Source organism: Oryctolagus cuniculus, chromosome 13 (assembly GCF_051225735.1).
Source record: "Oryctolagus cuniculus isolate XC-2025 breed Fujian yellow rabbit chromosome 13, ASM5122573v1, whole genome shotgun sequence".
NCBI lineage: Eukaryota > Metazoa > Chordata > Mammalia > Lagomorpha > Leporidae > Oryctolagus > Oryctolagus cuniculus.
In genome coordinates, this window is record NC_142879.1 from 109699374 (window position 1) to 109726457 (window position 27084).

Here is a 27084-nt window from a genome sequence, read left to right on the forward strand (position 1 = left end):
CATATAGAGTAGGCTAGGCTAAGCTGTGATGTTTAATAGGTTAGGTATATTCAGTGGATTTTCTATTATCAGCTTACGATGGGTTTATTGGCATGTAACCCCATCCCGTATAAGACAAGGAGGATATGTAGCTTTTTACATAGCACATGAAACAGTCCCAGGACAGATGCTGAAAGAGCAGAAAGTAGTTGTAGTGTCATCTGTGACGGTTTGGCATCTTCAAATCGGAGAACTTCCTGGACGGCTGAGAGACCCCACAGTAAAATGCGTCTGTGAGAGTCTCCGTCCGTCTGGGTAGGAAAATGGGCACATTAGCAGCAAGGGCAGGCGTCCTCTGTGAACACAGCCGCCAGTTCTGTTGAGACGCTGAGGATTCCTTAGGAGCTGTGCCGGCACCAAGGGTCGCCAGCGGCTGACATCGCGGTCTTCTGTCGGGGAGTGCCGGCTCGCCAGCCCTTGTGTTTGTGACTCCGAGTCAGAGCAGCTGGGCCCCTTTTGCAGGGGTGGGCAGTGTCTGTCTGGGGGCTGCAGAGGGCCCACAAAATCGTGTGGTCTGGCCCTGCCGGGGCCTCTGCAGGGGGACTCGGGATTCAGTACATATTGTGCAGGGCCCACGCTTGATGTTCCGCATATCCAAATGGCCTCGGCAGGACAGAGGGTCCGCAGCCCTGCCTTTGAGGAAGCTGTTGTGTGCACACTGCCGTGTCTGTCTGCTCACAGCTTTGCTGAAAGACTTTTCCAAACTAGGTCAAAGCATGATTTGATTTAAAATTGTTTTTGCTGTTTATGTCTCAAATTTTTTCTGTGTCATCTCTCAGCTGCATCTCTTTGTGCTTTGGCTAGCTGTGCAATACAATTTTGGGCTGTACAGGCTTAATGTTAAAATTATGTTTTGGAAAATCGACAAAGCTGGGGTCTGTGCCTCTGTGAACTTTTTGATGGCAGTGATGTCCTTTAGTCATTTTAAGTCTCAGGTTGTCTGTTCTTGGTAGTTAAGAGCTCGAGAAAAACTCCATGCAGGATCTCATTGTTTTTATTAATGTTTCTAGGCTTGTGACTCCTTGACTAGAATTAGGGAGTCCATTGGAAGTCTGAGCCTCCTGCCCATTTCCTGAGGGCTGATGTTGGAGTGATGGTGACGCACCCTTTTGCTCCAAGGACAAGCACCTGCGGATGGACTCAGGATGCTGTGTCTTTTCCCGTCGGCAGTGCGGCACCCATTCAGGAACTGTGCCAGGAACTAGAGCGCGGTTCCTGTCGCACGTTGTTGCAGCGTCGTGCTCCCACCAGTGATGGATGCTTACTCATCTGTTCCTGTGCCGCGTTCTTTCTGTGGGTTATCTCGTGTCGTCTTCATGCAGTCATGGTGTCCTACTGAGAGAAAAATGACACATAGGGTGCTCCAAATCTTGGAGCCAGGGGTGTGCTTGGGGTCTCCAGGGCAGGTTCTGCTTGTCCTTGGCGTTGTCTGTGTGGGCCAGTGTGGTATGTGTGCTTCACAAAGGAAGCAAGCAGAGAAGTCTTCGTAAGTCGGTGCTGCGTGACTTCCACACTGGGGGTGGAGGACCCCTGGTTGAATTTTGCTGCACTTGTTCGGGTGGCTTCTGAGTGGCCAGGGCCAGGAGAAGAGGTGCTTGGACATCCCATTGCTAAGGGCTGATGTGCAGGCTCCCTGGAACGTGGGTGTAGGCTGGCTCTGACTTCTGCTCGGTGCTACCCCGAAGCTGCTGTTTTCCCAGCCTGGGGAGCGGCTCAGCAGGTGCCCTTCTGTTCAGGGCTCGCTCCCACCTGCCTCTCAGCCTAGGGAACATCCAGGCCCTCCTTGGGTTTGCGCATTTCCTGAGGCTGCCCCCGACCAGAAGCACTGTCACCTCCCTTCTGAGGCTCTCAGCACTTCCGTCCCTGCTGGTTGTGTTTGTAGGATTGACTCGAATTGCTGTGGTTGTTGTGGCCTTCAGCTCCTTGGCTGGGCCCACCTGCACTGTGGAGAGGCATCTGCTTTCCTGGGGTCTCACCTGAAAACACCTGCCACGGTAAATCACATGACCTTGACTGTGGAGTAGTATGTTTAGCTACTGGCCTTGAGGCCTTCTCTTTCCAAAATGCCTGTTTCTTCCTGGGGGTTCAGCTAGGACTTGCAAACTTGCTTTGGATGTCCCGTGAACTCTTGGATAGAACCTTCTGAGAATATCATTGAGTACTTACAAATCCAGAGCTGTTGTGTCAAAAGAGAGCTTTGGAAATAATATTGTTGAGAGGTAACACTCAAGTACACAGATCAGAGACATCAGACACACTTAAATTTCTGGAGTTCAGTATGTTTCTAGAAGGAGTTAGCTCTCCCTACCAGAACCACAGGAAAACAGTGGAAGCTGTTTGCAGAACAACCTTCAGATCAGGGAGTACCTGGACAGGTGAATGCCACGAAGGGTACAGCCTTGAGAGAGCTATGAGCGAGCGTAGTCCTTGATAGATTCCTGTGACGCACGGTTATGGTGTGTCAGCTACAGTCTGTATTCATCCTGGAAGTTAAGAGAACATCTGAGTGTCTATACGTGGGAGCCCAAGCGGGAGCTGTTTCCTCTTCATCCCGCACTGCGCAGGCTCTTTGGGGTAAACGCATCAGCTAACACTTCTCTGGGCCTGCAGTGCCCGTCGGCTTTGACATTCTGGAGAGCACGCGTGGAAGTCTGTGAAACTCTCCCATTTGAGTTTTCGGTGAAGATCGATACTAGCATCCACTAATCATGTGCTGATGGCAGTGGTGTGATTTGGAGTTTCCGATATTGCTGTTGTCACAAACAATTTTGTAGAATGAGTGCTTTAAGTCGATTCCAACTTATTCCAAAATTGGGATAGAAAAATATTTTTGATGACCTCGCAGAAATAGTAATCACTGTGTATTGTGAATTTCGAACCCGTTTTTAAGGAATGCAGTTGAAGTTGCTTCTCATTTCTCTAGGAGGAGGAGGATTTCTTAGTGTGTGGTTTTCCCCTGGGAGGTGTATCTTAGTTGTTGGTTTTTGTTTTGTTTTTGCAGTGTAGTGATAACATTGATATCATCGTTATAATTCATTGTATCTTTTCTGACCGTTGAACTTTTAAGTTATAACAGAGACTGTTCAGACTAGCAGAACTATTCTGGGTTAAGTCCTACGTGTATTTCTTATTTTGACTGTTTCACTAATTGCTGATATTTTACGATGTTTCAGATGTAATTTTCTCACCGCCTTTTGTCTCTCTTTGCTTTATCCTTTTCCTCTTCCTCTCCCCTCTGTGTGTTTTGTTTCTGAATGGAGGATACATCTAACAATAAGTGCCCGAGTTCCTAGGTGCTTCAGTGGGTTTGTCCTGAGGACGAGTGCCTTATCTTAGGTACCTGCACGTGGTTCCCCAAATCAGGAAATCCACACTGAGTTCACAGTCGTGCATCACCAGTCGCCCCGAATCGCTTCACATCCTGGACAGCACCGAGGAGTGGAGGGACGGAGCAGAGCCTGGCTCGGCCTGCCGTTTAGGAACCTCGTCTCCTTTAACTGAGACGTTTCTTCAGTGTGTCTGTGACTCACTTACGGAGAGCACGGTATCCTGGGCAGGCTTTGGCTTCTGGGAGGGCACGCTACTTTGAGAATGTCTCTCGATTTCGGTTTCTCTGATGTTTCTTTGGTTGGATAAGTGTGTCTCTGGGTTAACTTTAGAGATTAGTAACTGCATAAAATTATTTTCTTGGCATTTTCCTTATCAAGCAAAACTTTTAGAAGTCTTTTAAGTTCCTTTATTTGGCATTCACTATTTGAATTAGAAAAGAGCACCAAGAAGCAGATGTGACATTTCCACTTTACTAATAAGAATAATCTACCATAAAGTTTTAGCATAAATAACATCCATAAATGTTCACCTCCCATATGGGAGAAGTTAAAACATAGAATTTAAGTTTCGGAGTGTGATTGGAAGCTTATTCTGTTACACAGAAAAACAAGCCAAAGTAATGTCTCTTAAAGATTCTCTTCTTAATTAGAAACATAAATGGTTGTCCCTGGTTGTCTGCAGTACCTGCATCTGCACGTCTCACGTGGAATGTGCGTCTCCTCCCTCCAGCGTTTCTGTCACTTTCTGCTCAGTGTGAGAACAACCAGGGCTGTAGCAGCGGCCCCATTGTTCTGCTGGGACTGTGGCCCTGAAATCCCCCATAGGCCGTCTTCCCCTCCTGTGCCATCCCTGTCCTGCAGACCTCACCTCTGCCAGTTCCTCTGCCCCCAGTGTGTTTCTGTTTGTTTATTTGAAAAGCAGCGTCTCAGAGAGAGAGAGAGGGAGGGAGGGATGGGTTACGGGTGTAAGGGGAGAGCCATAGGAAGGCCAGGCCAAAGCCAGGAGCCAGGAGCTCCAGCCAGCCAGGGTCCCGAGTACTTGAACCACCGTCTGCTGCCTTCCCATGGTGTATATTAGCAGGAAGCTGGATCAGAAATGGAGCAACAGGGACTCCAACCCACGCTCAGATACGGTGTGCTGGCATTGCAAGCTGTGGCTTGCCCCCCGCCCCCCCCAGCACCTGCTGCCCCCAGCATTCTTGTGGAGGCCTGTGATGGGATCTTTGAGTCATTTCCTGTAGGAAACTTTATCTCACACAGAAAAGACTGGAAGTCACCAGCCACACAGTTCCGTGATTCCACTGCTGTGCTGGTGTAGCGGTGTCACGGCTTTCGCTTTCACTTGTCCCTGATAGATTTCACGTCCTGGGTGCGTGTTGGAAAGCTGATTGTTGTCATGCCCCAGGCACAAGTAAAGGCTGGCGTAGATCCCTGCTCATGGAGTGGCCATGGATGCAGGAAGAGAGTTAGTAAACAGCTTGGAGACCAGGCGTCCAGGTGCATGGCGGGCGACGTGCGGGAGCTGTGAGCACGCATGTCAGGTAAACCCCAGTGTTAAAGTCATGAATATTTATCTCTGTCACTAAGTATTTTTAAAGCAAACTTCAGCAGCTGAGTGGTTTTCTGTTGTGTAAGTTTGTGCAAAAACACGATGAAGAAGGATTAGTTCATTTGGATGCAAAGCATTTTTGGAAATGCATGTGCAGTTTTTTTGTAATAAGTGTTTTCCACATAGTAAGGAAAAAATTGCACCAGAATGAACTCACGTTTTTTAATTCATTTATTTGGAAGGCATAGATCTCCACCTGCTGGTTCACCCCTCAAGTAGGGTGGGCCAGGCCGAAGCCAGGAGCCGAGAACTCCCTCCAGATGTCCTAGGTGGCTGCCAGGGCCCCGGGCACTCGGGCTGTCGTCTTTCACTGCTTTCCCAGGTGCATCAGCAGGAAGGTGGATCAGAAGCGAACCGCACTCCAGCAGGGGACATCAGCGTCCCAGTCAGTCGCTTTACCTGCTGTACCACAAGGCCTGCTCAGGCACATTCCTTTCGTTCTGTTGTACTCTGCATGTCTGGAGGGTGTTTCGTACAATCTAATCCAAAGGAGCCTGTCCCGAGGCCCAGAGAGTACTCTTCACGAGGTCTTTGTCTGCGGCTGCCCACACTGGCTCCTGCTCCCGGGCTGCGTGTTACCTGCGGGTGCACAGCTGCCCGTGGGCCCGCTGTCTCTTCCCTGCTGTGGGGCTGTTGTGTGACAGAGCAGGAAAAGTGGGCCATGGTGGTAGCCACTGGGTGATCTCCTTTCTCACCACGGATAAATGTGCAGCGTTTCAGCGGAGAAGTAAACAGCTTTCCTGATTCCCGGTCAGCAGGTTCCCCATTACTGAAATGCTTGGTAAAAATGCTCTTTTTCTCTCTGGGCAAAGAAACAAACACCAAATGCCAGTGCAGAGTGGAACAGTATGTAACCCCCACTTGTGTCCAGAATGACATGGCCATGCAGTAGACATGAGCAGCGAGGTAGAGGAGCCCGTGTGCCTGCTGTCCAGGGAGTAACTTGGTATAGGGGCCATTCACTTAACAAGGGAGAATTGGCTTCTGTCTCCAAGTGGGGAACCACCGCAGGGGCAGCTGTGGTGAGAGCAGCCGGGCTTGCCGTGTCTCAGGTGGATTGGGAGAGTGGACTCCACCCACTTTGCTGCCTGCGCACTCCCTTCTAGAAGCTGGTGGAAGCTGCAGGCTGTGCCAGGAGCCCACGGCACTGGTGCTGCAGGAAGGGCATAGCCTCGTGCTTGGGTTTGTGTGGTGCTGACCTGAAGCCCAGGGAGACCCTGGTCCCCATCCTGTGGTTTCCATAAGCAGTGCACATGAACTGAAGCCCAGGGAGACCCTCGTCCCTATCCCAGGGTTTCCATAAGCAGTGCACGTGAACTGAAGCCCAGGGAGACCGTTGCCCCTATCCTACGGTTTCCTAAGCAGTGTGCCTGTTGTGTGCACCGTCTGTTTCCTGCAGAACAGGTTCAGAGCAGGCAGTCAGGACGCGCCTCCGCCTTGATTGCCGCCCTTCCCCCTGTGTTCAGGAAGCTCCTTGTCTTGATTTTTCAAGGAGGCAAAAATGAGAATTTTAAGCCTTTGTAAAACATTATGGAAATGTCAAAATCAGTATACATTAACACGCCAAACTGAAGATGGAAATCAGGGAGTGGCAATTAGGAGCGCTCCAGGTCTGAGGCGCATACATACATAGCCTGCGTGATCATCCCGCACGGAGCCACAGAAGGGCGGTCTGTGGCTCCGTGTCTTTCCAGCAGCAGCTGGTGATTGAGAAAGAGAATTTCACTCTGTAATTGTTTCTGAATGTATTCTTTTAAAGGTTCATTTTATTTTATTTTAAAGGCAGAGTTATGGAAGAGAGGGAGGGTGTGAGAGAGAGAGAGGGGTCTTCCATCCATTGGTTCATTCTCCAAATGACTGCAGCTGCCTTGGCTGGCCAGACTGAAGCCAGGAGCCAGGAGCTTCTTCCAGGTCTCCCACATAGGTGCAGGGGCCAAGCACTTGTACCTTCTTCTGGTGCTTTTCCAGACACATTAACTGGGAACTGGATCAGAAGGGGAGCAACTGGGACCCGAACTGGTGGTGTCCATATGGGATTAACCCACTGCACCTGCCCCAAGTACTTCCAAGGGTGAACTAGAAACATGCTTTGGTGTGTTTTAATACTATTGCAAATGTCAAACACTACAATTGTTCCTTTGTGGTTTTATTATTTGAAAATTACACCGAGAAGTAGAGACAGAAAAGTCTTCCATTTACTGTTCACTCCCCAAATGGCTACAACTACTGGAACTCAGCTGATCCAGAGCCAGGAGCTTCCTCCTGGGTCTCCCACATGGGTGCAGGGGCCCAAGGACTTGGGCCATCCTTCACTGCATTCCCAGGCACATTAGCAGGAGGCTGGATCGGAAGTGGAGCAGCTAGAATTGGAACCAGTGCCCATAAGGGATGTCAGGGCTGTAACCCAGTGCACCACAGTGCTGGCCCCTACTTTGTGTTTTGACAACTAACAAGTAGCACTGTTCACAAAGTCTGTATTTAGTGCCCTTTGTTTCAGACTGTGGAAAACAATACAGAGTGAGCAGAGTGCTCCTGGTCACGGAGCAGAACATGTCTGTAAGGATGCTTTTGCAGAGGTGTATGTGGTCTTCCTTTCCGGTTTAGAGCTACTGCTTTTTGGGAGTATTTTGTGTACAAGGGGAAGAATCTGTGGCAGAGAAGCCTGACTACTTGGACCTCAAGGCCGAGATGAGTTTGGTCTACGTGATCGACAAAGTCGCTGCCCACCCTTCTCACCTGGTTCTGGTTTGCGCTGCTCACTGTGCACTTCCTGTCTTCAGTGTGTTCGTGCTTTTCTTTGACGGGGTTTGCCGTGTCCCTCGTAACTGGAAGAATGCCGTGCTGTGCACTGCTGACGTTGAGCATCTGTAGGTCAGAGCCCTTACCCTGCAAGTCCTGTTAGTGTGCATTTGGAGATGGAAATACCGCGAAGCCCTTGGATGCCTAGGGTGATCCAAAGAAAGTCAGTTATGGATGCATGCTGTGCTTCCCCGGGTATTGCTGTTGTATTGTGTTTTCAGATCAGTTATTTAAGGGGCAGAGGCTGAGGGATGAACATAGAGAAATCCCCTGTCTGGTGGTTCACTCCCTCAGTGCCTGCAGCGCTGAGGTCCGGAAGCCAGGGCTGGACCAGGCTGGAGCCAGGAGCGCAAGATTAGCATGTGAGACAGGGACCCAAGTGCTTGAGCCATCAGCTGCTGCCTCCCAGGGTGCACACAAGCAGGAAGCTGGGCTAGGAAGTGGAGAAAGGACTTGAACCCAGGCGCTCTGATATGTGCTGGAGGCAGCCCACCCCACCCCACCCCAAAATTACTCAGTGTAGCACCCGGCATTGCATCTGAAATCCCCAGAGTTCTCTTTAATGATTCTTTTCACCACCACTACTCCTTTTGACTTTTTAAAAAAGATTTATTTATTTACTTGAAAGGCAGGGTTCAGTGAGAGAGAGATCTTCATCCACTGGTTCACTCCCCAGGTGATGTAACAGTCAGGGCTGAGCCAGTCCGAAGCCAGGAGCCAGGAACTCCTTCTGGATCTCCCACGTTGGGGCAGGGGCCCAAGCACTTGGGCCACCCTCCACTGTTTGCCCAGGCACATCACCAGGGAGCTGGATCAGAAGTGGAGCAGCCAGGTCCCGAATGGGCACCTTTAGGGGATGCCAGTGTCACAGTGGGGTGGCTTAACCCATGGGGATGCCACACCACCCCGTTTGCTGACTTTTCATCGGGCTTGGTTATCTGGTGTGAATGAGATGGCTGACATCACTGGAAATTCCCAGTGGAAACACAGGGCCGTGTGAGTGATGCTGTGTAACTTGGCAGCTGCTGTTACAGTCTCTCCTGTGGCTCAGACACATGAGCAGCACATCCACAGGAACTTCTACTCCCCAGGCATCCCTCGTGTTTCTGCTACACCTTCCCCTGTATCAGTGCTGGTTGGTGTGTTTCAGCCGAACGTCACAGCAGGAGGAAGTGGGAGCAGCTGTCCCCAGGGATGCCTGCGGGAACACAGATGCGCATGACGGTCTTTGCCATGTGGCTTGGGGGAAATGTTTTTCCTGGTGCTGTCAGAACTGCTCGCTTGCGCTCTTGAGAAGCGGTGCGCGGAGGAGCCCTGGAGGATCAAGTGCTGTGCACTCTTTTGTTCCCGGTCAGAAAGCGGAAGACGAGGATATCGTGCTCACCCCCGACGGCACCAGGGAGTTCCTGACGTTTGAAGTTCCCCTCAACGACTCGGGGTCTGCGGGGCTGGGTGTCAGCGTCAAGGGCAACCGCTCCAAAGAGAACCACGCGGACCTGGGCATCTTCGTCAAGTCCATCATCAATGGGGGTGCCGCCTCTAAAGTAAGCAGACGCCACATCCAGCAACAGCGCCCCTGGCCGACACCAGCCCTTCCCACCCTTCGCCGGGCCCTGGCTGAACCAGGCTGAAGCCCAGAGCCAGGAGCTCCCGTGTGGGTAGCAGGGACCCCAGCACTTGGGACATCTTCCACTGCTCTTCCCAAGTCATTAGCAGGGAGCTGGATGGGAAGTGGAGCAGCTGGGACAGGAACTGACACCCATATGGGATGCCAGCAGCATCGCAGGCCTCACCTTTACCTGCTGTGCCACAAAGCCAGTCCCTCTCTACCCCATCTGATCATGCGGGAGACGCCCAGGGCTGTGGTTTGCGGCAGGGCCCCACCCCATTCTTCCTCCTCCTCTCACAGAGCCCATAGCCCCCTGTGGTGCTAGGGACTGGGGTGGCCATGGCTACAGAGACTTGGCCTGGGTCCCTTCTGAGAGCTGTCCCCCAAGGAGGACTCCTCTCCCAGGCCCCATCCTGGGAGCCTCCCACTCTGGCTGTTGGCTCAGGGACCTGGTCTCTGTGTTTGCACCAGGGCAGTGGGCTTCTGTCTGGGGCTGTGGATGTCTTCTGTTGGAGTCTCTTTGTGTCCTCTGCATTGGTATGCACTCTGGGGTAGCAGATTATGATAATGACTTAGTTTACAAGTGTGTGAATGATTAAAGTAGACACTGGCCACAGTGGCTGTGAGGACCCCATTGTGCTCCTGCTCCGCTGTGAGGGATCCCTTAGGATGTGGGCCCTCCCTGCTGCTGCCCTGTGTTTGTTTTCTAACCAAAGGAAAGAACAGCCCTGACTTCCTGTGTTTTCTTCCCAGGATGGGCGACTCCGTGTGAATGACCAGCTGATCGCCGTGAACGGGGAGTCCCTGTTGGGCAGGACGAACCAGGACGCCATGGATGCCCTCAGGAGATCCATGTCCACCGAGGGCAACAAGCGGGGCATGATTCAGCTCATCGTGGCGCGGCGTGTCAGCAAGGGCGGGCAGGTGAGCAAGGCGCCCTCCAGGGCAGGGCGTCAGGAGTGAGCGGGAGGCACCACACGTCCCCTCTGAGAGGCGTCATCCTCTTCATCCACCTAAGTAAAGACTGGCTTGAAAGAGTAGCAGAGAAGGCAAAAGAGACACACACATGGAGAGAGGGAGAGAGAGCTTCCATGCACTGGCTGTCACTCCCCAAAGGCCCTCCGCAGCCAAGACTGGAGCAAGGTGAAGCCAGCAGCCTGGAAGTCCATCCAGGTGAACAAACCTGGTGGCAGAGCCTCAACCACCTGAGTGTCACCGCGGTCTCCCAGGGTCGTGTTAGCAGAATCGGAAGTGGTGGGGTTCTGGCTCCCAGGTTCCTCTGCAGGGCATGCGGCATCCCAGGCAGCTGCTTAAGCGGCTGTGCTCCACAGCGTCAGCCTGCACCCCCGCCTTCCTTTCAAGGTGAAAAACAAGCTGGGGTTGGATTTGGTAACTGCCCTTGGAACCTGAGGACTAACTTTCCCCCATCTGTGAGAAGGAACCCACCAGCTGTAGGATGACCTCATCAAAACGCAAAGTTAGCTTGATTTTGTTTTATTGAGGCTTAGCGTCCTACGTTTTAAAATCAAATAAGATCGGCCCTGCGAAGTTTCCTTTCACAGAAAGTGTCGTTAGGGGAAGTGGAAGTACCTGCAGTGAACTGGGGACCAGCATTCAGCCTCCGCCCTCTTCTCACCATTCCTGGCTGTGCCCCAGGCAGCAGCCAAGCATGGCTTGGCTGACGGTGCTTTAGTCAAAGCCGCGTGGTACTCCCACGTAACTGCCCAGTAACATGCTGGGAGCCGGCACCCCCAGATCAACTCGGGGCGCCTCTGCCCTTGAGCTTCAGTGTGGGGACAGCTGCCGTCGACAGTGGTGGACTTCAATATTCGTCATTCCTTGCAGTGTCTTGCATACGGCACTTGCTATTGCTGTTTCTTAGGACGTGGTAAGCTTATTATGCAGTTCTGTCAAAAGCCTTACCTGAATGCTGTGCGTGGTGCCGTGCCGAGAAGCCTCTTGTCCTGATAAGGAATCGGAGGAAGACAGAAGAGCCCGTTTCGGCTTCCTCGGGGCCTGAGAGATGCTTCTGCTGCCGTTGTTCTTCTGTTGTATTACTGGGACATCTTCTCCCGGGGTCTGGAGAGTGCACGTGTCAGTGACGTTGCAGGGAAGTGTTGATATCGGCATGGGCCTCCTGCTGTAGGAAGGGACCCCACGCCAGGATCACACGCTGGGCTCTGCCTCCTGCCGGCATTATCTGGCCACACAGTTCCATCTGTCCGTTTCAAACACCTTGTTATAGTCTCTCATCTTCATTTTATCTTAGATCTTTATTTTTTTTCATCTTATTTAAAAGGCAGATGTGGGGGGGGGGGTGGCAGGGAGAGAGAGAAGGAGCGAGTTGAGATGACTTATTTTTCATCTGTTCCTTCACTCCCCAAATGCCCCTCATCGGCCAGGGTTGGGCCAGGCTGAAATTAGGACCTGATAATTCCATCTGGGTCTCCCATGTGAGTGGTGGGGGCCTAAGTAGTTGAGGCATCACCTGCTCCCTCCCAGTGTGTGCGTTAGCAGGAAGGTGGAGCATAAGCAGAGTGGGGATTTGAATCCAGGCCCCCTGATAGGGGATGCCGCTGTCTCAGGTAGTGGTTTGTCCTCTGGACCTGTGCCCTGCTCATGTGTAAATCAAGGGCTTGGCATGCTTCACTTAACTCGAGAAGAAGAGGTTTACCAAGATCTTGGGATTGGCTGTCCTTTGCCACGTTTTTCCTTGCCTTCGTGTTTCCTTTAAAGTTACTGGCCAGCTCCCTTACCAGCTGCTGTCTGGAAGACCACGGTGCACTCCTACTCGCCTGGCGTTGCCCGTGGGGACCTGCTCTGGGGGCTGCTGCTTGCCCGCGTTCCTTGCTGCTCATGCCTCTGGGTGTGCGTGTTTTCTGCCTGTTCTGCCCTTTTCGGTGAATCTCATGGCTCTGCCTGGGCTGCTGCTTTCTCGGCTGCACCTGTTCCCTGGCTGAGCTTCGTCCATGGCCATCCGTCACCACTGGTTCCGGGGGTCTTCACAGATTTCACGGAGAGTGCAAATTATGAGAAAAGTATGTGCGGATTTCAAAGTATGTATAGCACCAAGATAAAATGATCCCTAATCCATGTTTCCACAAGAGTTTGCAAGTTCCTGCCTCTGTATCCACGGGTTCCACGTCTGCTGCATCAACCACACACAGAGGGAACATAACAGCTGTGCACACCATTTTTCTTGCCATGCCCTGAGCAATGCTGAACCTCAGCTGTTTACATAGCATTTACACGGAATAGGTGTGTGAGTAATGGAGAGGTGAGCACACGTGCTGGCTGCGTGCTACGACCCTGCCCCTTTGTACCTGGGTTTTGTGTCCTTGGGGTTGCTGGAGCCAGGCCCCTGTGCCTCTGCCCTGGGCCCTCGGTGAGTCCTCGCCTCAGCCCCTGGCACTGCACCATGGAGCTCTAGCTAAGACTGGTGGAGCCTCCAGCTCTCCTCTTCCTCAGGGGTGTACCTCACTCCACACAGCCTCCCACTGGTTTCTCTCTTGGAACAGAAGTTCTGAGACGGCCAAAGCCCTGGCTGTGCTTGCCTGTCTGTCCCTTGGATCCAGCATCCACGTGGATGGAGTGCTGAGGGCCACAGCCCTGCAGAGCCTGGCATTCAGCTAGGAAACAAGGACCTAGTGCTCCTATTAGAAGGGCAAGCTCTGAAACAGCCCTCAGGTAAGGTGCAGTCGGGCAGTTTCCAGGTTTCGTTGGCGGCTTTTGGGTGGAGCTGGTGCTCTGCTTAGCTGTGTTTGAAAACAGTTCACAGCAGTCCTTGTTTCTCTCCTTGACTGACTGATTGACGGTTAGAGAACAAGACAAAGATCTGCTGGTTCGCCCGCTAAACGCCTCCAACAGCCAGAGCTGGCCTGGTGCATCCAGGAGCCTGGAAGTCCAAATGGGTTCCCACATGGGTGGCGGGACCAAGTACTAGAGCCCTCACCTACTGCCTCCCAGGGCGTGCATCAGCAGGACACTGGATCAGAAGCCGAGCTGGGGATCCACGTTGGGCATTCTGATGTGAGACCTGGTGGTTGCGCAGGAGTTGGAACTCTGGGCTAACTCCTCCCCTTCTGTACTTTTCTGGAGAGAAGGGTCCTCCCCTTGTTGACTGACCACTGCTTCAGCTTTGGAAAAGCAAGAAGAGAAAAACTGGTCTCACCTTCCCAGCAGGTAGCTCTGTGGCTGAGAGTCCTCACCTGCTTTCTTCCTTGGTATCCACGGTGGGCTGTGCAGCCTCCTAGTTAGTCATGTGCAGGGTTCATGTTTCCTAGGCAGGGCTGTGGTGTAGCATAGCTCCCAGTCCTTGCCTTCCCCTCCTTTGCAAGAGGCTTTGTGTGAAGCCTGTCTCAGCACCACAGCAGAGAGTCCCCCAGGTGAGCTTTTGTCTCTGGCCCCACTTAGAGGGATTTAGTCATCAAGGATGATTTGAAGTCCCTTTTTTGTCTGGTTTAATCCTCTTACAGTGTGAAAGCTGCCTTAGAATAGGAAGGGGCCTCAGGTGCCCCTAAGGGCACTCCTCACTTTGTAATGCAGGCAGTTCAAGTCATTTGCTTAATGGCTGCAGGGCCTGGTGCCCAGGCAGTCACACAGCAAGACATCCTGGCCCCTGGCACACATGAGTGGGTCTACTTGGATGTGAGGTGTTGTGGACGCTGCACGCACACGCACACACACACAGATGCACGCGCACAGGCTTTCAGAGGGGGTGGGATCTGCTGCACTTGGGCCCTGGAACCCCACCGCCCGTCTTTTCATCTTCCCTCCCTGTGCACCTGTGCTTTGGACACCTGTGCTCCCTGCAGTGCATCCTTGAGGTCTTGGTGCAGTGGCTCCATCTCAACAGGAAGTGGTGCCCTCTGCCATGAAAGCCACGTCTAGGAGACCCAGGTGTCATTTAGGAAGCACCTCCGTCATTGTTGTGTCTCCGTGAGTTTCGCAACCTGGTTATTCAGCCTGTGCCGGCGTCAGTGATAGAATGGGATATGCTCTCCAGTGTGAAATGTCCAGTAGGATCAGCTCAGTCAGTGCTAGCCAGACTGTGGTCCTGGGTGCCCAGGGTGGAAGGTCACCACAAAGCACACCGAACAGCAGACAGGCTGCCTCCCGGTGCAGGAGAGAGTAGCAGCGCGTGCTGGGGAACAGGGCGTCATAGCTTTGCTGGGGTAAGGACGTGGGAGCAGCAAGTCCTGTTAGGGAGGGGGTGGAGCTGGCGCTTGTGATTGGGCTGTTTGGTCACCTGACTTGCAGTAAACCCGGCTGGGCTTAGAATCCAACTTTCTGTACAAAATGGCAATAGGGCCAGAGCCTAAGATGGCGCCACAGGTAAGGCCGTACCACTTTACCAACACTGGGTGTTGAGGCCCAGCCTAGCCCGGCCCACTCCTCAGTGGCTGTAATGGAGGCTCTTGAGGTATTTTCTTTTTGGTCTTTTTTTAATTGACAAACAGTAAAATTCCTTCATTTCAAAAGACAGTTCCGTGTGTTCTGACAGAACCAAGGGGCTGTCTCGCCACCACTACCACAAACAAGGTACAGAACGGTTCATCAACACCCCCCCCCCATCTCTCCTTTCCTCCATCCTTTGGACTGGGTACCCCTGTTGCAGAATGGCACATAAATGACATCCCCAGGTAGATAACCTTGGTCATGGAACCTGTTGAATCTGACTTCCTCACCTGGTGTGGTGAGTTTGAGATGAGCTGCATGGCATCCGTAGCCTGTCCTTTTTGTCGGTGAATAATGCACCCTGTGTGGGTGTGCCACCATTTATTTGCTCCTCGGCTGAGGGACCTGTGGATTATTTGCAGCTTTGGGTGATTAGGCATAAAGCTGCTAAAACAGTCACAAGTAGGTTTTTATGTTAAACACAGGTTTTTCTTTCATTCAGTCAAATGCCTGTGAATGAGAGGTTGGATTGAAACGTCAGTGTATGGTTAACTTTATATGTAACTGCCAAACCGTTTTCCAAAGTATTATTTTGCATTCTCGCCAGGCACACGAAAAATGTTCCAGTTGCTTCACACCTTCCTGTGCCTGTGGGGTTGCCAGTCTTTGTTTTTTGTCTTTCTCATCTGTTAGTGGTATCACGTTGCAGTTTTAATTTGCACATCCCTGATGGATGACAGTGAGCAGAACTCATGGTTTTGTTTGCCATCTTCTTTGGTTAACTGTCCAAACCTCTTGCCCAGGCCAGGCGTATGGCCTGGTGGTTATGGGGACGCTTTCTTGATGTGCAGCACCATTCGGCTCACTGTACAGCCCAGTGAGAGTCTGTTCAAGCCCTCAAAAATTGTATGAGCTTTTTTAAAATTATTACTTTTAAAAAAGATTTTAGCTCTTCCTAAGAATGTGCCAAGTATATAATGAAAAGCTTACTCATTGGTTAATATCCAGTTTTTGTTATTAAAGAGCATTTGTTATTTTCTGATCATGAAAGCAATATTTGGTCATTTGAATATCGTCTCTAAAAGGGTTCTGTATTTTATATTGTTTTCAGATGTTGAGGGTATTTCCTTTTTATTATACCTTTGTAAGTAAGTAGATACTGATTTATGGGAATCTTTGTTGTTCACTTACTGTTTTTGGGGACAATGAGCAGAGTGGAATACATGCTTGGATACAGAATCAGGAGCAGTAGTCACCTTTTACATCTGTCAGTGGCTTTAGCCAAAGGCTGCACCACCTGCACTGGTCTCTCTGCTGCTTCTGTTCTGTGATCCTTGGAAGGGGCCAACAGCCACTGGCTACCAGAACAGAATTAAGTGGGCCTGTGGAAAATTTTCCCAATTTCAACAACAACTGACAGCAACGTGAAAATAGCCTTTGTTTACTCTAGTTCCTTCTTCCAGCTAAGCTGAATTTTGTTCAGGTTTTCATGGTAGGAGCCTGCCAGCGGGGCTCCTGGCTGTGCCCTTCCCTCAGTGTGGCTGGGGCGCTGGCCCACACAGCTTTCTCTTTCTCACTGGTTCTCCCCCCAAAAAATTAATCATCAAAAGATTTAAAACAAAGCCTTGTTCCCCAAACATTTTTTTTACAAGAAATGAAAAGGCATTGTATCTGCTGTTAAGTATTTCTGCAGTTGGCTGTTGATGTCTTCATTTACATCTGCCTTTTCAGATGCAGATGAACCGTGGGTCTGGAGATGGGGGAGGCATAAGCTGTTCCCAGGCAAACCTTGGCTGGCCAGGTTCTTTCTGAAGGGGGCTCATTGTTTCTCCGCCAAAAGCCCTGCCTGCGCTATTTTCTTAAATGGAATTTTTATTTGATGTTGTAAAATTTTAGAACAGCCTGTTGGGATACTTAGGGTTTTCTCATGAAGGGAATTTATAAAGGTTTTATCATTTGGAAAGCTGCAGAATTATATAGGTCAATGAAATGTATGTTAAGGCAAACTTGTGGATAAATTGCCTTCAGATAAAATAAATTATTGTATAAGCAGCAGGAGTTGTTTATAGAGAGTTCTGTAGCAAGTCTCATAATGCATGTCCTCATTTAAAAAGCACAGTTGTCCCTAAACGTAGGGAGTCTTAGTATTTTGAGCTTCATTTTTGCCTCCCAGAGTATCCTCGAATTTAGACCCTGAATTCTTCTAAAAATGTCTTTATGTCAGAGACCTTGAATATTTAATTTCCTTTTCCATAAAGCTGTCAGTTGCCATCTGCAATTAAAAAAAAAAAAGTAGTACAATAAATCCTCATTTCGCAGCGCGAGCCTTATCTGGTCTAGTGCAGGGCGCAGGCGCGGCCGGCCCTCCCGCAGCAGGACGCGCCTGCAGTGGTAATTGTGCTGACCTTCCATGCTTTCTGGCCTCCTGGTGCTTATCAAACTGGGAGCCATAAGTCTGCCTTCAGAGCTTCATTAAATTGCTCGTTTGTATGAAGCAGACGAACGCCTCCAACAGAAATCACCACTTCCTCAGGCGCAGGGACCGCAGTGGTCCGAGCTCTTGTCTGCTCCTGCCCTCTGGGGCACGGCTGCCACCGCAGCATCCCAGAGGGAGCCGAGCCTGCCGGGTTCTGCCCAGAGCCCACGCGGTGAGGCTAGTGGCTCAGTATACCTTGTCTCCCTGGAGCAGACTTGTGTCCGGGCCTCCACAGCATAAACGTGTGACTCGGGGGGGAGAAGATGCTGTGCACGCGTGGCTGCTGTCATGAAGGCTGTGTGGTCACTTGCTCCTTGGTCAGAGAAAGGCCCCTGGGTTCCTGGTTAACATGGTGCATTGTGTCCGTGTGTGAAGTACACCTGCTGTGTGCTGTGTGGGGACACGTGGTCCCTGCTTCTGTATTGCCATGCTGTGGGCCTGTGTGCTATGTCCTGTGCTATCCTGTTTCTGTGCTGTCCTGTGTCTGTCCTGTGTGGGGATACGTGGTCCCTGTTTCTGTATTGCCGTGCATGCTGTGGACGTGTGTGCTAGGTCACGTGCTGTCCTGTGTCTGTCCTGTGTGGGGACACGTGGTCCCTGCTTCTGTACCGTGCACACTGTGGACATGTGTACCAGGTCATGTGCTTTCACATGCCTGTGCTGTGTGGGGACATGTAGCCCTGCTTCTGTACTGTGCACACTGTGGATGTGTGTACTAGGTCACGTGCTTTCGCATGTCTGTGCTGTGTGGGGACACATGTCTCTGCTTCTGTACCTGTGCACACTGTGGACATGTGTACTAGGTCACGTGCTGTCCCGTGTCTGTGCTGTGTGGGGACACATGGCTCTGCTTCTGTACCGTGCACACTGTGGATGTGTGTACTAGGTCACGTGCTGTCCCGTGTCTGTGCTGTTTGGGACACATGGCTCTGCTTCTGTACCGTGCACACTGTGGACGTGTGTACTAGGTCACGTGCTGTCCCGTGTCTGTGCTGTGTGGGGACACATGGTCCCTGCTTCTGTACCTGTGCACACTGTGGACCTGTGTACTTGGTTATGCACTGTTCTGTATGAAAAGTTGAGTGACAGGATACCATGATTCTAGTTAATTTCCCGAAGAAGAGATTTAGGTCCCGTGTATTGCTGATGACACCAAGCTGACCAGTGTGGGTTGTGGTAATAATTGCACTGTCACGTATATGAGTGTTTGCATATTTACCTGAAGGTCTACAAGCAAACTGCTGAGCCGCCCTTGGGCTTGCTTCCCATGGAGCGTGCCTTTCCCAGAGCAGTATCTAGTGTCAGATTCTGAAGGGAACTGGGACTGGAGTGGGCGGCCACAGATACCAACGGTGGGAATGACACAGTAGCAGCCAGATAGGGCTCTTTGAGAAGGTCTTTACTGTGCGCGTTTTCCCCGTTTGGGGGCGCCGTGTGGAGGGCGCAGAGCGCTGGTGTTCAGCAGCACTGCCATCACACCTCATCTTGGTACCGGTGAAGGTCCTGGTTCCCAGTTGGACTCAGCCCATTGTCCCCATCCCCCCATGGCATGAATGGCTGCCAGTGCTGATTTCCTCTCGCCTTCCTCCCTCCCCTCCCCCTCCTGTGCAGCTGAAGTCACCTGGGAGCCCTGCTGGACCAGAGCTGCCCATCGAAACAGTGTTGGAAGACAGCGAGCGGCGGATTTCGCACTCGCTCTACAGTGGCATCGAGGAGCTGGAGGAGTCGCCCGCGAGGAGCGCTGCTCTCGGTCGGATCGTGGGTGAGTCAGGGTAACTGCACGTGTGCCACGCTTTCCTGTGGCTCGCGGAGAGACCGTGAGTGCGGAGTCCCCTGGGAAACGACCCGCAGAGTCCTCCGGATCTTTCGGGAAGCGCGGAGATGAGGAGCGCCCCGGTGCGCTGGGTGTGGAGCGGGTTTCAGACCCTGTTCCTGTGCGGAGAGCAGAAGGGAGAGGGGGTCCTCTGCAGATGCTCCCCAGCCGTGGAGATCGAGATCGTCTTGGCTGGTTTGGGTCAGAGGTGCAGCTGTTGTATGCGGTGGTTTATTGATAAGGAGGAGCATTCTGAGTAGCAGTCTGGGAGAAGCACAGGATGTGTGTAAATGCAGAAAGGCGCGAGCGGCAGCAGCTGGTTTGCACTCAGGAGGATGTTCCTCCTCCTCCATCGTGTTTCTGCTGTCCTGCGTTTGGATCCCCAGCAGCCCTCAGCGCGGCCCCGGTGGGTGATAGGGCGGTGAGCAGCAGCTGTGTGACCGCTCCGCTGCTACTCACAGATCCAGTTCATAAAGACGCGCTTTGGCGCCCGAGTGGTTGCATTTACTGTGCTGCTAATCTTGGGATCAGCTTGAGAGTCCTCAGGCTGAAGCAGCAGTTGTGATGAGAATAACACCGACCTCATTGCTGGTGGGTTTTGCGAGGCTCTAATTTAAAACGAAACCCTGTTTGGTTTCATTTTGTGCTCGTTGCATGCGGATTTGAAGTGAGTCGGGTCTTCACTGTGAAGCTGCATGGGAGCAGGGAAGTCTTCCCCTCCTCTGTGGGCGTCGGGAAACCCCACTGTGGGCAAGGTGTTGTGTTTTCCTGTGTGTGGACGCCAAGAGGAATGGAAAGCAGTCTCTGCCTGTCTGGAACTGTCTCCTGGCCGTGATGGGATAAGACAGAAACACGCTTGTAGAATTCCCTGTTCTCTGATCCTCCTGGAGAGTTTGCTGAATCTCCCTTTCTTGCCTTGTCAGGCACTGAGCTTAGACCTGCCGGCTCTGGTTTAACTTTGTCAGCTTCCCGATAGTCAGCAGGGGAGGCTCCGCTTGTCAGATGGAGCGCCTGTTGGGTTGAACACCGGTCAGGCGATGGTCGTTGTGCAGTTTATCACCCTGAACCCTTGCTTGTGGTTTGTCTTCTTGACACTGCTGTCAGGGTTTCTGTCTGCTTTTTGGCTTTGGTGGAGAACTCTTTGTAAGATTCTGGTTTATCAGTGACATTGTAGACCCCGTGACGGAGCGTACGTGCACGGATCTGTGCGTGCCCACGCAGCTGTGGGCATACAGAGTGCATCACTCTGATTTCCCCTTTGTTACTGGAACGCAGGACTTGCCACACTGACGCAGATCCCTGGTCCTGCCCCCAACCCCTGGTGCTCCAGAGGAAGGTGGAAACTAAAACTCAAAAGCAAACCCGGCCCCTCCCACTTCACCCAGTGACTGTTCACGGCGTGTGCCTGTGGGCTGAGGGGTCCCTTTTTCCATGGTTCGTGGCCCTGACTGCCTGAGCAGTGGCTTCCTGGTCCTCAGTGTGGGTTACTCAACCCATCTGCAGCTGTCTCCAGAATGCCACGCACTCCCAGGGCTAGGGGTCCCCTCCACCTCTGTGCTTGTCCTCGGGCACTTTGGCTTGGTGTGGACAGACCCAGTGCTGTCTGGTGTTAGGCCAGAGGGGCGATGCATGAGTGTTTTCCTAAGATTTCTGTTTACCTGTCATCCTGGAAACTGGGGGTCCTATAGAATTGTACCCCAATAAATGTGTGTACTTGACTTCTCTTAGATTGTGCAAATTTTAAAATTTCTCTGTCTTCCTTTGTCCTTATTCTGGGATCGTTGGCCCTAAGAGTCAAATGCTGTTGGTGATGTTAGTTAGCACGTAGAGTTAGAAGTCTGGTACATGATGCTCCCTTGCAAGAGAACACCCAGCGTGAGGCGGTGGAGTATTGGGTTTCCTGCAGTCTGAACCACCAGCACACCAGCAACAGTGTTTGCCGATTGCACACTGGGCAGGGGCCTGGTAGCCCTCAGATCCTGCCTGGGCTCATGCTTGTCTTGTTAGGTACAGTGGCCACACAGGACACTGTGTGGACATCGCAGTTGGGAGCAATCCCTTTGTGGTCTGCTGTGATACCCAGGGAACCTCCCTTTGAAATTCTGGTTGATGTTGATTGCATTAAGAAGTGAGGGGGGCTATGGTGAGGAGCGCATGTTTTCACATAGATGTTCTCCTCGTAGGACTTTGGAGCCACGGGGATGTTCAGGTCTTGTGATCCCTTTCTGTGGGAACACATCCCAGTGGAGAGGTTTCTGAAAAATCACCCAGAAGGAACTGGCTTTGTGATAGAAGGATATCGGATGTCCTCAGTGACACGTGCTTACTTAACAGAGAGGGAAGTGAAGTCCCAAGACCTCGTGTGGGGTCTGGTGTTGTTTTGCTTTAGGTGGTTTCCTACAAGCCGTCCTCTCGGGAATGCCGAGGTGCCATGATGAATACTAGCTGATTAACGTAGTGCTGAGTGCCCACGCCTTCAGGCAGAGGTGCTCACTGGCCTCAGAACTTAGAACCTCTGGGATGGGAACGTTAGAGAGGTGAATGTTTGCAAACAGCCTCCATGCTCACCGGCTCCAGCCTGCACCCCTCCTTGTTTAGAAAAGTGGGGACCTGAAGGAAGGTGCACCCTTCCCGAGCTGCCCAGCCAAGTTTGGGTGTGAGTTTCTCTGTGTCGTTTGTCCCAAATGTCTCAAACCTGATCGGTCTCCTTAGCTTTTGGTGGGGGTCAGCCAGAATCATGACCAAAGGCAAGAGTTCGCACACTGTCATCTGTTTGGATGGAATTTTGAGTTTTGAATGAGTGTTCTTGGACAGCCATCAGCAAGTGCATTGTGGGGAGATTACCTATGCTGTCTTCCTTGTATTTTCTGGTTGCCATGCTGTCTTAATAATAGCAGCAAAACCCTAGTAAGTATAGCTACCATAGTACCCAGCAGGCTTGCTTCATAAAGCATGTTCCAAGTTCAGCTTTGGGATCCTAGAAACTTCATGTTCCTGCCAGTCTCTCTGTCTGGAGAGTGGAAGCAGAACTGGAATCTCTGAATGTGTTTCAGAAGTGACCTCAGCAGGTTGTGTGTCCATGAGTTTGCAGTGGGTTTTTCTTCATGTTGGAACATGTGTGGACATGAAAAATGGAATTTTACTCTTGCTTTGGGTTTGAGTCACATCAGCGGCCCATGTGGCCTCAATTCTGGTACCGTGCCTGGGGTTGATTCTATGTACATTTCCCACTGAATAATGTTCATTGAATAGTCGGTTTGTGTGTCATTGTTCCACTCCTCCACAGGCTACTGACTGGTTTCCCTTTCGCATTCCTGGAAGTTGGTTGAGCAGTTGAGGGGACTTTGTCTAGGGGACTCCCTGTAGGCTCTTAGTCACTCTCGGAGGTTTTGTATTTGCACTATGCCAGGTGTTACAGATGCCTTAAAGAAGGAGCTGCACTGACCGAAGCAGCTTAGTACAATATGTAGTTGTGTCTTCCCTCCGCGTACCTGGAGCCAAGGACCCAAACACTCTTCCTGGTGAGTACACTGCCCATGCGTAAGAAGTGTCTTGAAAGAGTTTGTGGAAAATGTGTGTTCTGAAAAAAAGCTAGGCATGGATTGCATTTTTTTTTGGAACCAGGATAAACTCTCTTCATTCCATTTTCCAGACTTCTTAAAGTACCCTGAGAATCGAGGGGGCTTGGGCAGAGCTGAGCTGATTGCTGGGTTTGGAGACTGGACTTGAGTTTCCCACCCACCTGTCAGGGGCACAGGGAAGCAGTGGGTGCTGCTTGTTTTGTGGGGAACCGGCCGGCAGGCACTCCTCTCGCTGGGTGCATGCTGTCTGAGTCTGGCCTCTCCCAAGGCAGCCCGGGGACCAGTGTCTCATCAGCACACCCTTGGCTCAGGGGAAGCGTGGCACAGGATCTGGGGGTGAAGTGACAACGTGTGGACTCTCAGCTTTATCCGTAAGGAGTGAAGGCCTGGGAATGACTGTCCTCGGAAAGGCTGTGGAATGTAAACACCTGTCATGCCATTCTGTGCACCTGAGCCGATTTTCCACTGGGAGACTTGTCAGTGTGGACAGCTATGGCTGTGCCTCTGCACCAAGAGGGCCGAGTCCTGCCTGCCTTGAACGGCTGGAAGCTTCAGGCTCCTGGGCCGTGGCCTGAGCACTGTGGGCCTTGCCTCTCTTGAGAGCGCCCCCCCCTCCCCCCGCACTTAGTGATGGTGGTTGTGGCTGGGGTCAGTGTCCTCCCTTCTTCCAGAACTCGTCATGAAGAACCCAGCTCTGATGTTGGCATTGGTGAAGGGTTCCGGCCTCCTTGCCTCTCTGCTTCCCTGCAGGCAGGCATTTATCCTGAGAGCAGCTGCCTGGTGTCTAGTAGTTGCTTGATGAACCAGCACATGTAGGACTCAGGTCAGCAGCCCTCCTCCACGCTCCCAGGCAAAATTTCTCAAAGCATGTTTACAACTTGAATCTCTGGAATCTTGCATGAGATGTGTTGCAGATCATCTGTGGCTCTCAGAAGCTTATAGCCAGGGACGGGCTCCGTGTGCCGCCCTGATGTGTGTAGCTGTGACATCATGGGTAGTAATTGATTTGAAACCCTTTGGTGACACATTCCTGGAGAATAAGGGTACTACATTTAGACTAGGCATTTGCACCATGGTCAAGACTGCAACACCAGCAGCCCATTTGGTGGGAGTACCTGGGTTCAAGTCCCAGCTGGACTCCTGACTCCAGCATCCTGCTCATGTGTGCCTTGGGAGGCAGCAGGTGGTGGCTCGTGGACTTGGGTCCCTCCCACCAGTTCCAGATGCCTTTGGCATTTGGCAGGTGAACCAAAGGATGGAAAATCTCTGTCTCTTTGCCATTCAAATAAAGTGAAAATAAATAAATTCAGAACCCTTTATATATATATATATATATATATATATATATATGACAAATATATATTTTGACAAATATATATGTATATATATATATATTTGATAGGGAGAGTTAGAGAGAGAGACAGAGAGAAAGGTCTTCCTTCTGTTGGTTCACCCCCCAAATGACCGCTACGGCTAGCGCTGCACCAATCCGAAGCCAGGAGCCAGGTGCATCCTCCTGGTCTTCCATGCGGGTGCAGGGGCCCAAGCACTTGGGCCATCCTCTGCTGCCCTCTCAGTCCACAACAGAGAGCTAGACTGGAAGAGAGGCAGCCAGGACTAGAACCCGGTGCCCATATAGGATTCCGGCGCCGCAGGTGGAGGATTAACCAAGTGAGCCATGGCACCGGCCCAGAACCCCCCTTTTTTTTTTATTTTAAATTTTCTTACTTTTGTATCTTTTTACTATGTATCTTTTTTAAGGTATTTCCTAAAATTTAGTTTAAAAGGACTACAGCTTCATGAATTGAATATATACATGTTTGGGAACATGAGGATTCTTCCCCTGCCACCTCCCTCCCACACATACTCCTGCCTTCCTCCTCCCTCTTCCTTCCCCGTTCTTACTTTTTACAGAGATCAATTTTCAGTTGATTTTTGTAGTTATAAGATTAATCCTACACTAAGTAGAGCGTTCACTGATTAGTATAAAGAAAAAAAAAGCCCTAAACTAAAACTAAACTAAACAAAAGGGAAGGGCTGTTCAAAATCATCACATTTCAGAGTGTGAGTTTCGCTCCTATATATTACATTTTAACTACTGTGTTAGTTACCACAGATCAGAGAGACCATATGGTGTTTGTCTTTTTGTGACTGGCTTATTTTAGTAAGTATAATGGTTTCTAGTTGCATCCATTTTGTTGCAAATGACAGGATTTCTTTTATTTTACTGCTACATAGTATTCCATAGTGTGTGTATATATAATTTCTTTTAAAAAAAGATTTTATTTATTTATATGAGAGGTAGAGTTACAGGTAGAGGGAGAGACAGAGAGAAAGGTCTTTCATCTGTTGGTTCACTCCCCAGTTGGCCATAACGGCCGGAACTGCACTGATCCGAAGCCAAGAGCCAGGTGCTTCTTCCTGCTCTCCCATGTGCAGGGGTCCAAAGACTTGGGCCATCTTCTACTGCTTTCCCAGACCACATCAGAGAACTGGATTGGAAGAGGAGCAGCTGGACTAGAACCAGCACCCATATGGGATGCCGGCACCACAGGTGGAGGATTAACCTACTGCGCCACAGTGCCGGCCCCTATAATTTCTTTATCCAGTCTTCAGTTGATGGGCATTTTGGTTGATTTCATGTCTTAGCTATTGTGAATTTAGCTGCAATAAACATTGGGGTTCAGATAACTCTTTGATCTGCTGATTTCATTTCCCCTAGGTCAGTTCCCAGGAGTGGGGTGGCTGGGTCATAAGGTAGATCTATTTTCATATTTCTGAGTTATCTCCATACTGCCTTCCACAGTGATTGTACCAGTTTACATTCCAATCAACAGTGTAAGGTACCCTTCTCCCCAGATCTGTGCCAGAATTTGTTGTTTGTTGATTTCTGTATGAAAGCCAGTCTAATGGGGGTGAGGTAAAACCTCATTGTGGTTTTGTGATGCATTTCCCTGGTGGCTAGTGATCCCCAGCATTTTTTCATGTGTTTGTTGACCATTTGAATTTCATCTCTTGAAAAGTGTCTGTTTAGGTCCTTTGCCCATTTCTATACTAGGTTGTTTGTTTTGTGGTGGTTCAGTTTCCTAAGCTCTTTATAGATTCTGGACATTAATCCTTTGACAGTTGCATACTTTTTGCAAATATTTCTTACCATTCTGTTGGTTGCCTCTTCACTTTTCTGTGTGTTTCTTTTGCAGTGCAGAAGCTCCTCAGTTTGATGTAGTCCCATTTGTTAATTTTGGCTTTGATTGCCTGTGCTTCTGGGGTCTTTTCTAAGAAGTCTTTCTTCTGCTGTTTTCTTGTGGAATTTCCCCAGTGTTCTCCAGTAATTTGATGGTATCACATTGCAGATTTAGGTCTTCAATCCATTTTGAGTGGATTTTTGTATAAGGCATAAGGTAGGGGTCTTGTTCCATACTTCTGCATGTGGAGATCCAGTTTTCCCAGCACCAGTTGTTTTTGTCCTTGCTCCAGGGATCGATTTTTGCTCCTCTGTCAAAGATAGGTTGGTTGTAGATGCATGGATTCTGAAGTTTCTATTCTTATCCATTGGTCTACACGTCTGTCTTTGTGCCAGTACCAGGCTGTTTTGATTATAACTCCCCTTTAGTGTGTCTTGAGGTCTGGTATTGTGTTGCCTCCAGCTTTGTTTTTGTTATATAAGTTTGCTTTAGCTATTCGGGGTCTCTGTGTTTCCATAGGAATTTTAGCATTTTTTTCTAGATCTGAGAAGAATGTCTTTGATATTTTGATTGGTATCACATTGAATCTATAAATTGCTTTCAGTAGAATAGACATTTTGAAGATACTGATAATTCCAATCTATGAACATGGAAGATTTTTCCATTCTTTTTGTATCTTGTATTTCTTTCTTAAATGCTTTGTAATTCTCATCATAGAGATCTTTGACATCCTTGGTTAAATTTATTCCAAGGTATTTGATTTTTTTTTGTAGCTACTGTGAATGAGATTGATCTTAGAAGTTCTTTCTCAGCTATGGCATTTCTGTGTATACAAAGGCTATTGATTTTTGTGTGTTGATTTTATATCTTGCTACTTTACCAAACTCTTTTATGAGTTCCGATAGTCTCTTGTGGAATCTTTTGGGTACCCTATAAATAGAATCATGTCATCAGCAAATAGGGATAGTTGGACTTCCTCCTTCCCTGTTTGTATCCCTTTGTATCCTCTTGCTTAATGGCTCTGGCTAAAACTTCCAGGACTGTACTGAATAGCAGTGGTGAAAGTGGGCATCCTTGTCTGGTTCCAGATCCTAATGGGGATGCCTCTAATTTTTCCACATTCAGTAGGAAGCTGGCTATAACTGTGTTCTAAATTGTCTTGATTATATCGAGGAATGTTCCCTCTGTACCCAGTTTACTTAAGATTTTAATCATAGAAGGGTGTTGAATTTTGTCAATTGCTTTCT

At 50.3% G+C, this 27084-nt stretch overlaps 1 protein-coding gene across 26 annotated transcripts in view; it reads left to right on the forward strand.

The window, feature by feature from the left end:
- Nucleotides 1-27084, forward strand: part of PARD3 (par-3 family cell polarity regulator) — a 514965-nt gene that overhangs the window by 284444 nt on the left and 203437 nt on the right. For all 26 annotated transcript variants that reach the window (XM_070056191.2, XM_070056180.2, XM_089312481.1 and 23 more), the window contains 3 exons: nucleotides 9132-9320; nucleotides 10139-10309; nucleotides 18870-19020. In XM_070056191.2, coding sequence (XP_069912292.2) covers nucleotides 9132-9320; nucleotides 10139-10309; nucleotides 18870-19020 — 511 coding nt within the window. The remainder of the gene's footprint in view (nucleotides 1-9131; nucleotides 9321-10138; nucleotides 10310-18869; nucleotides 19021-27084) is intronic.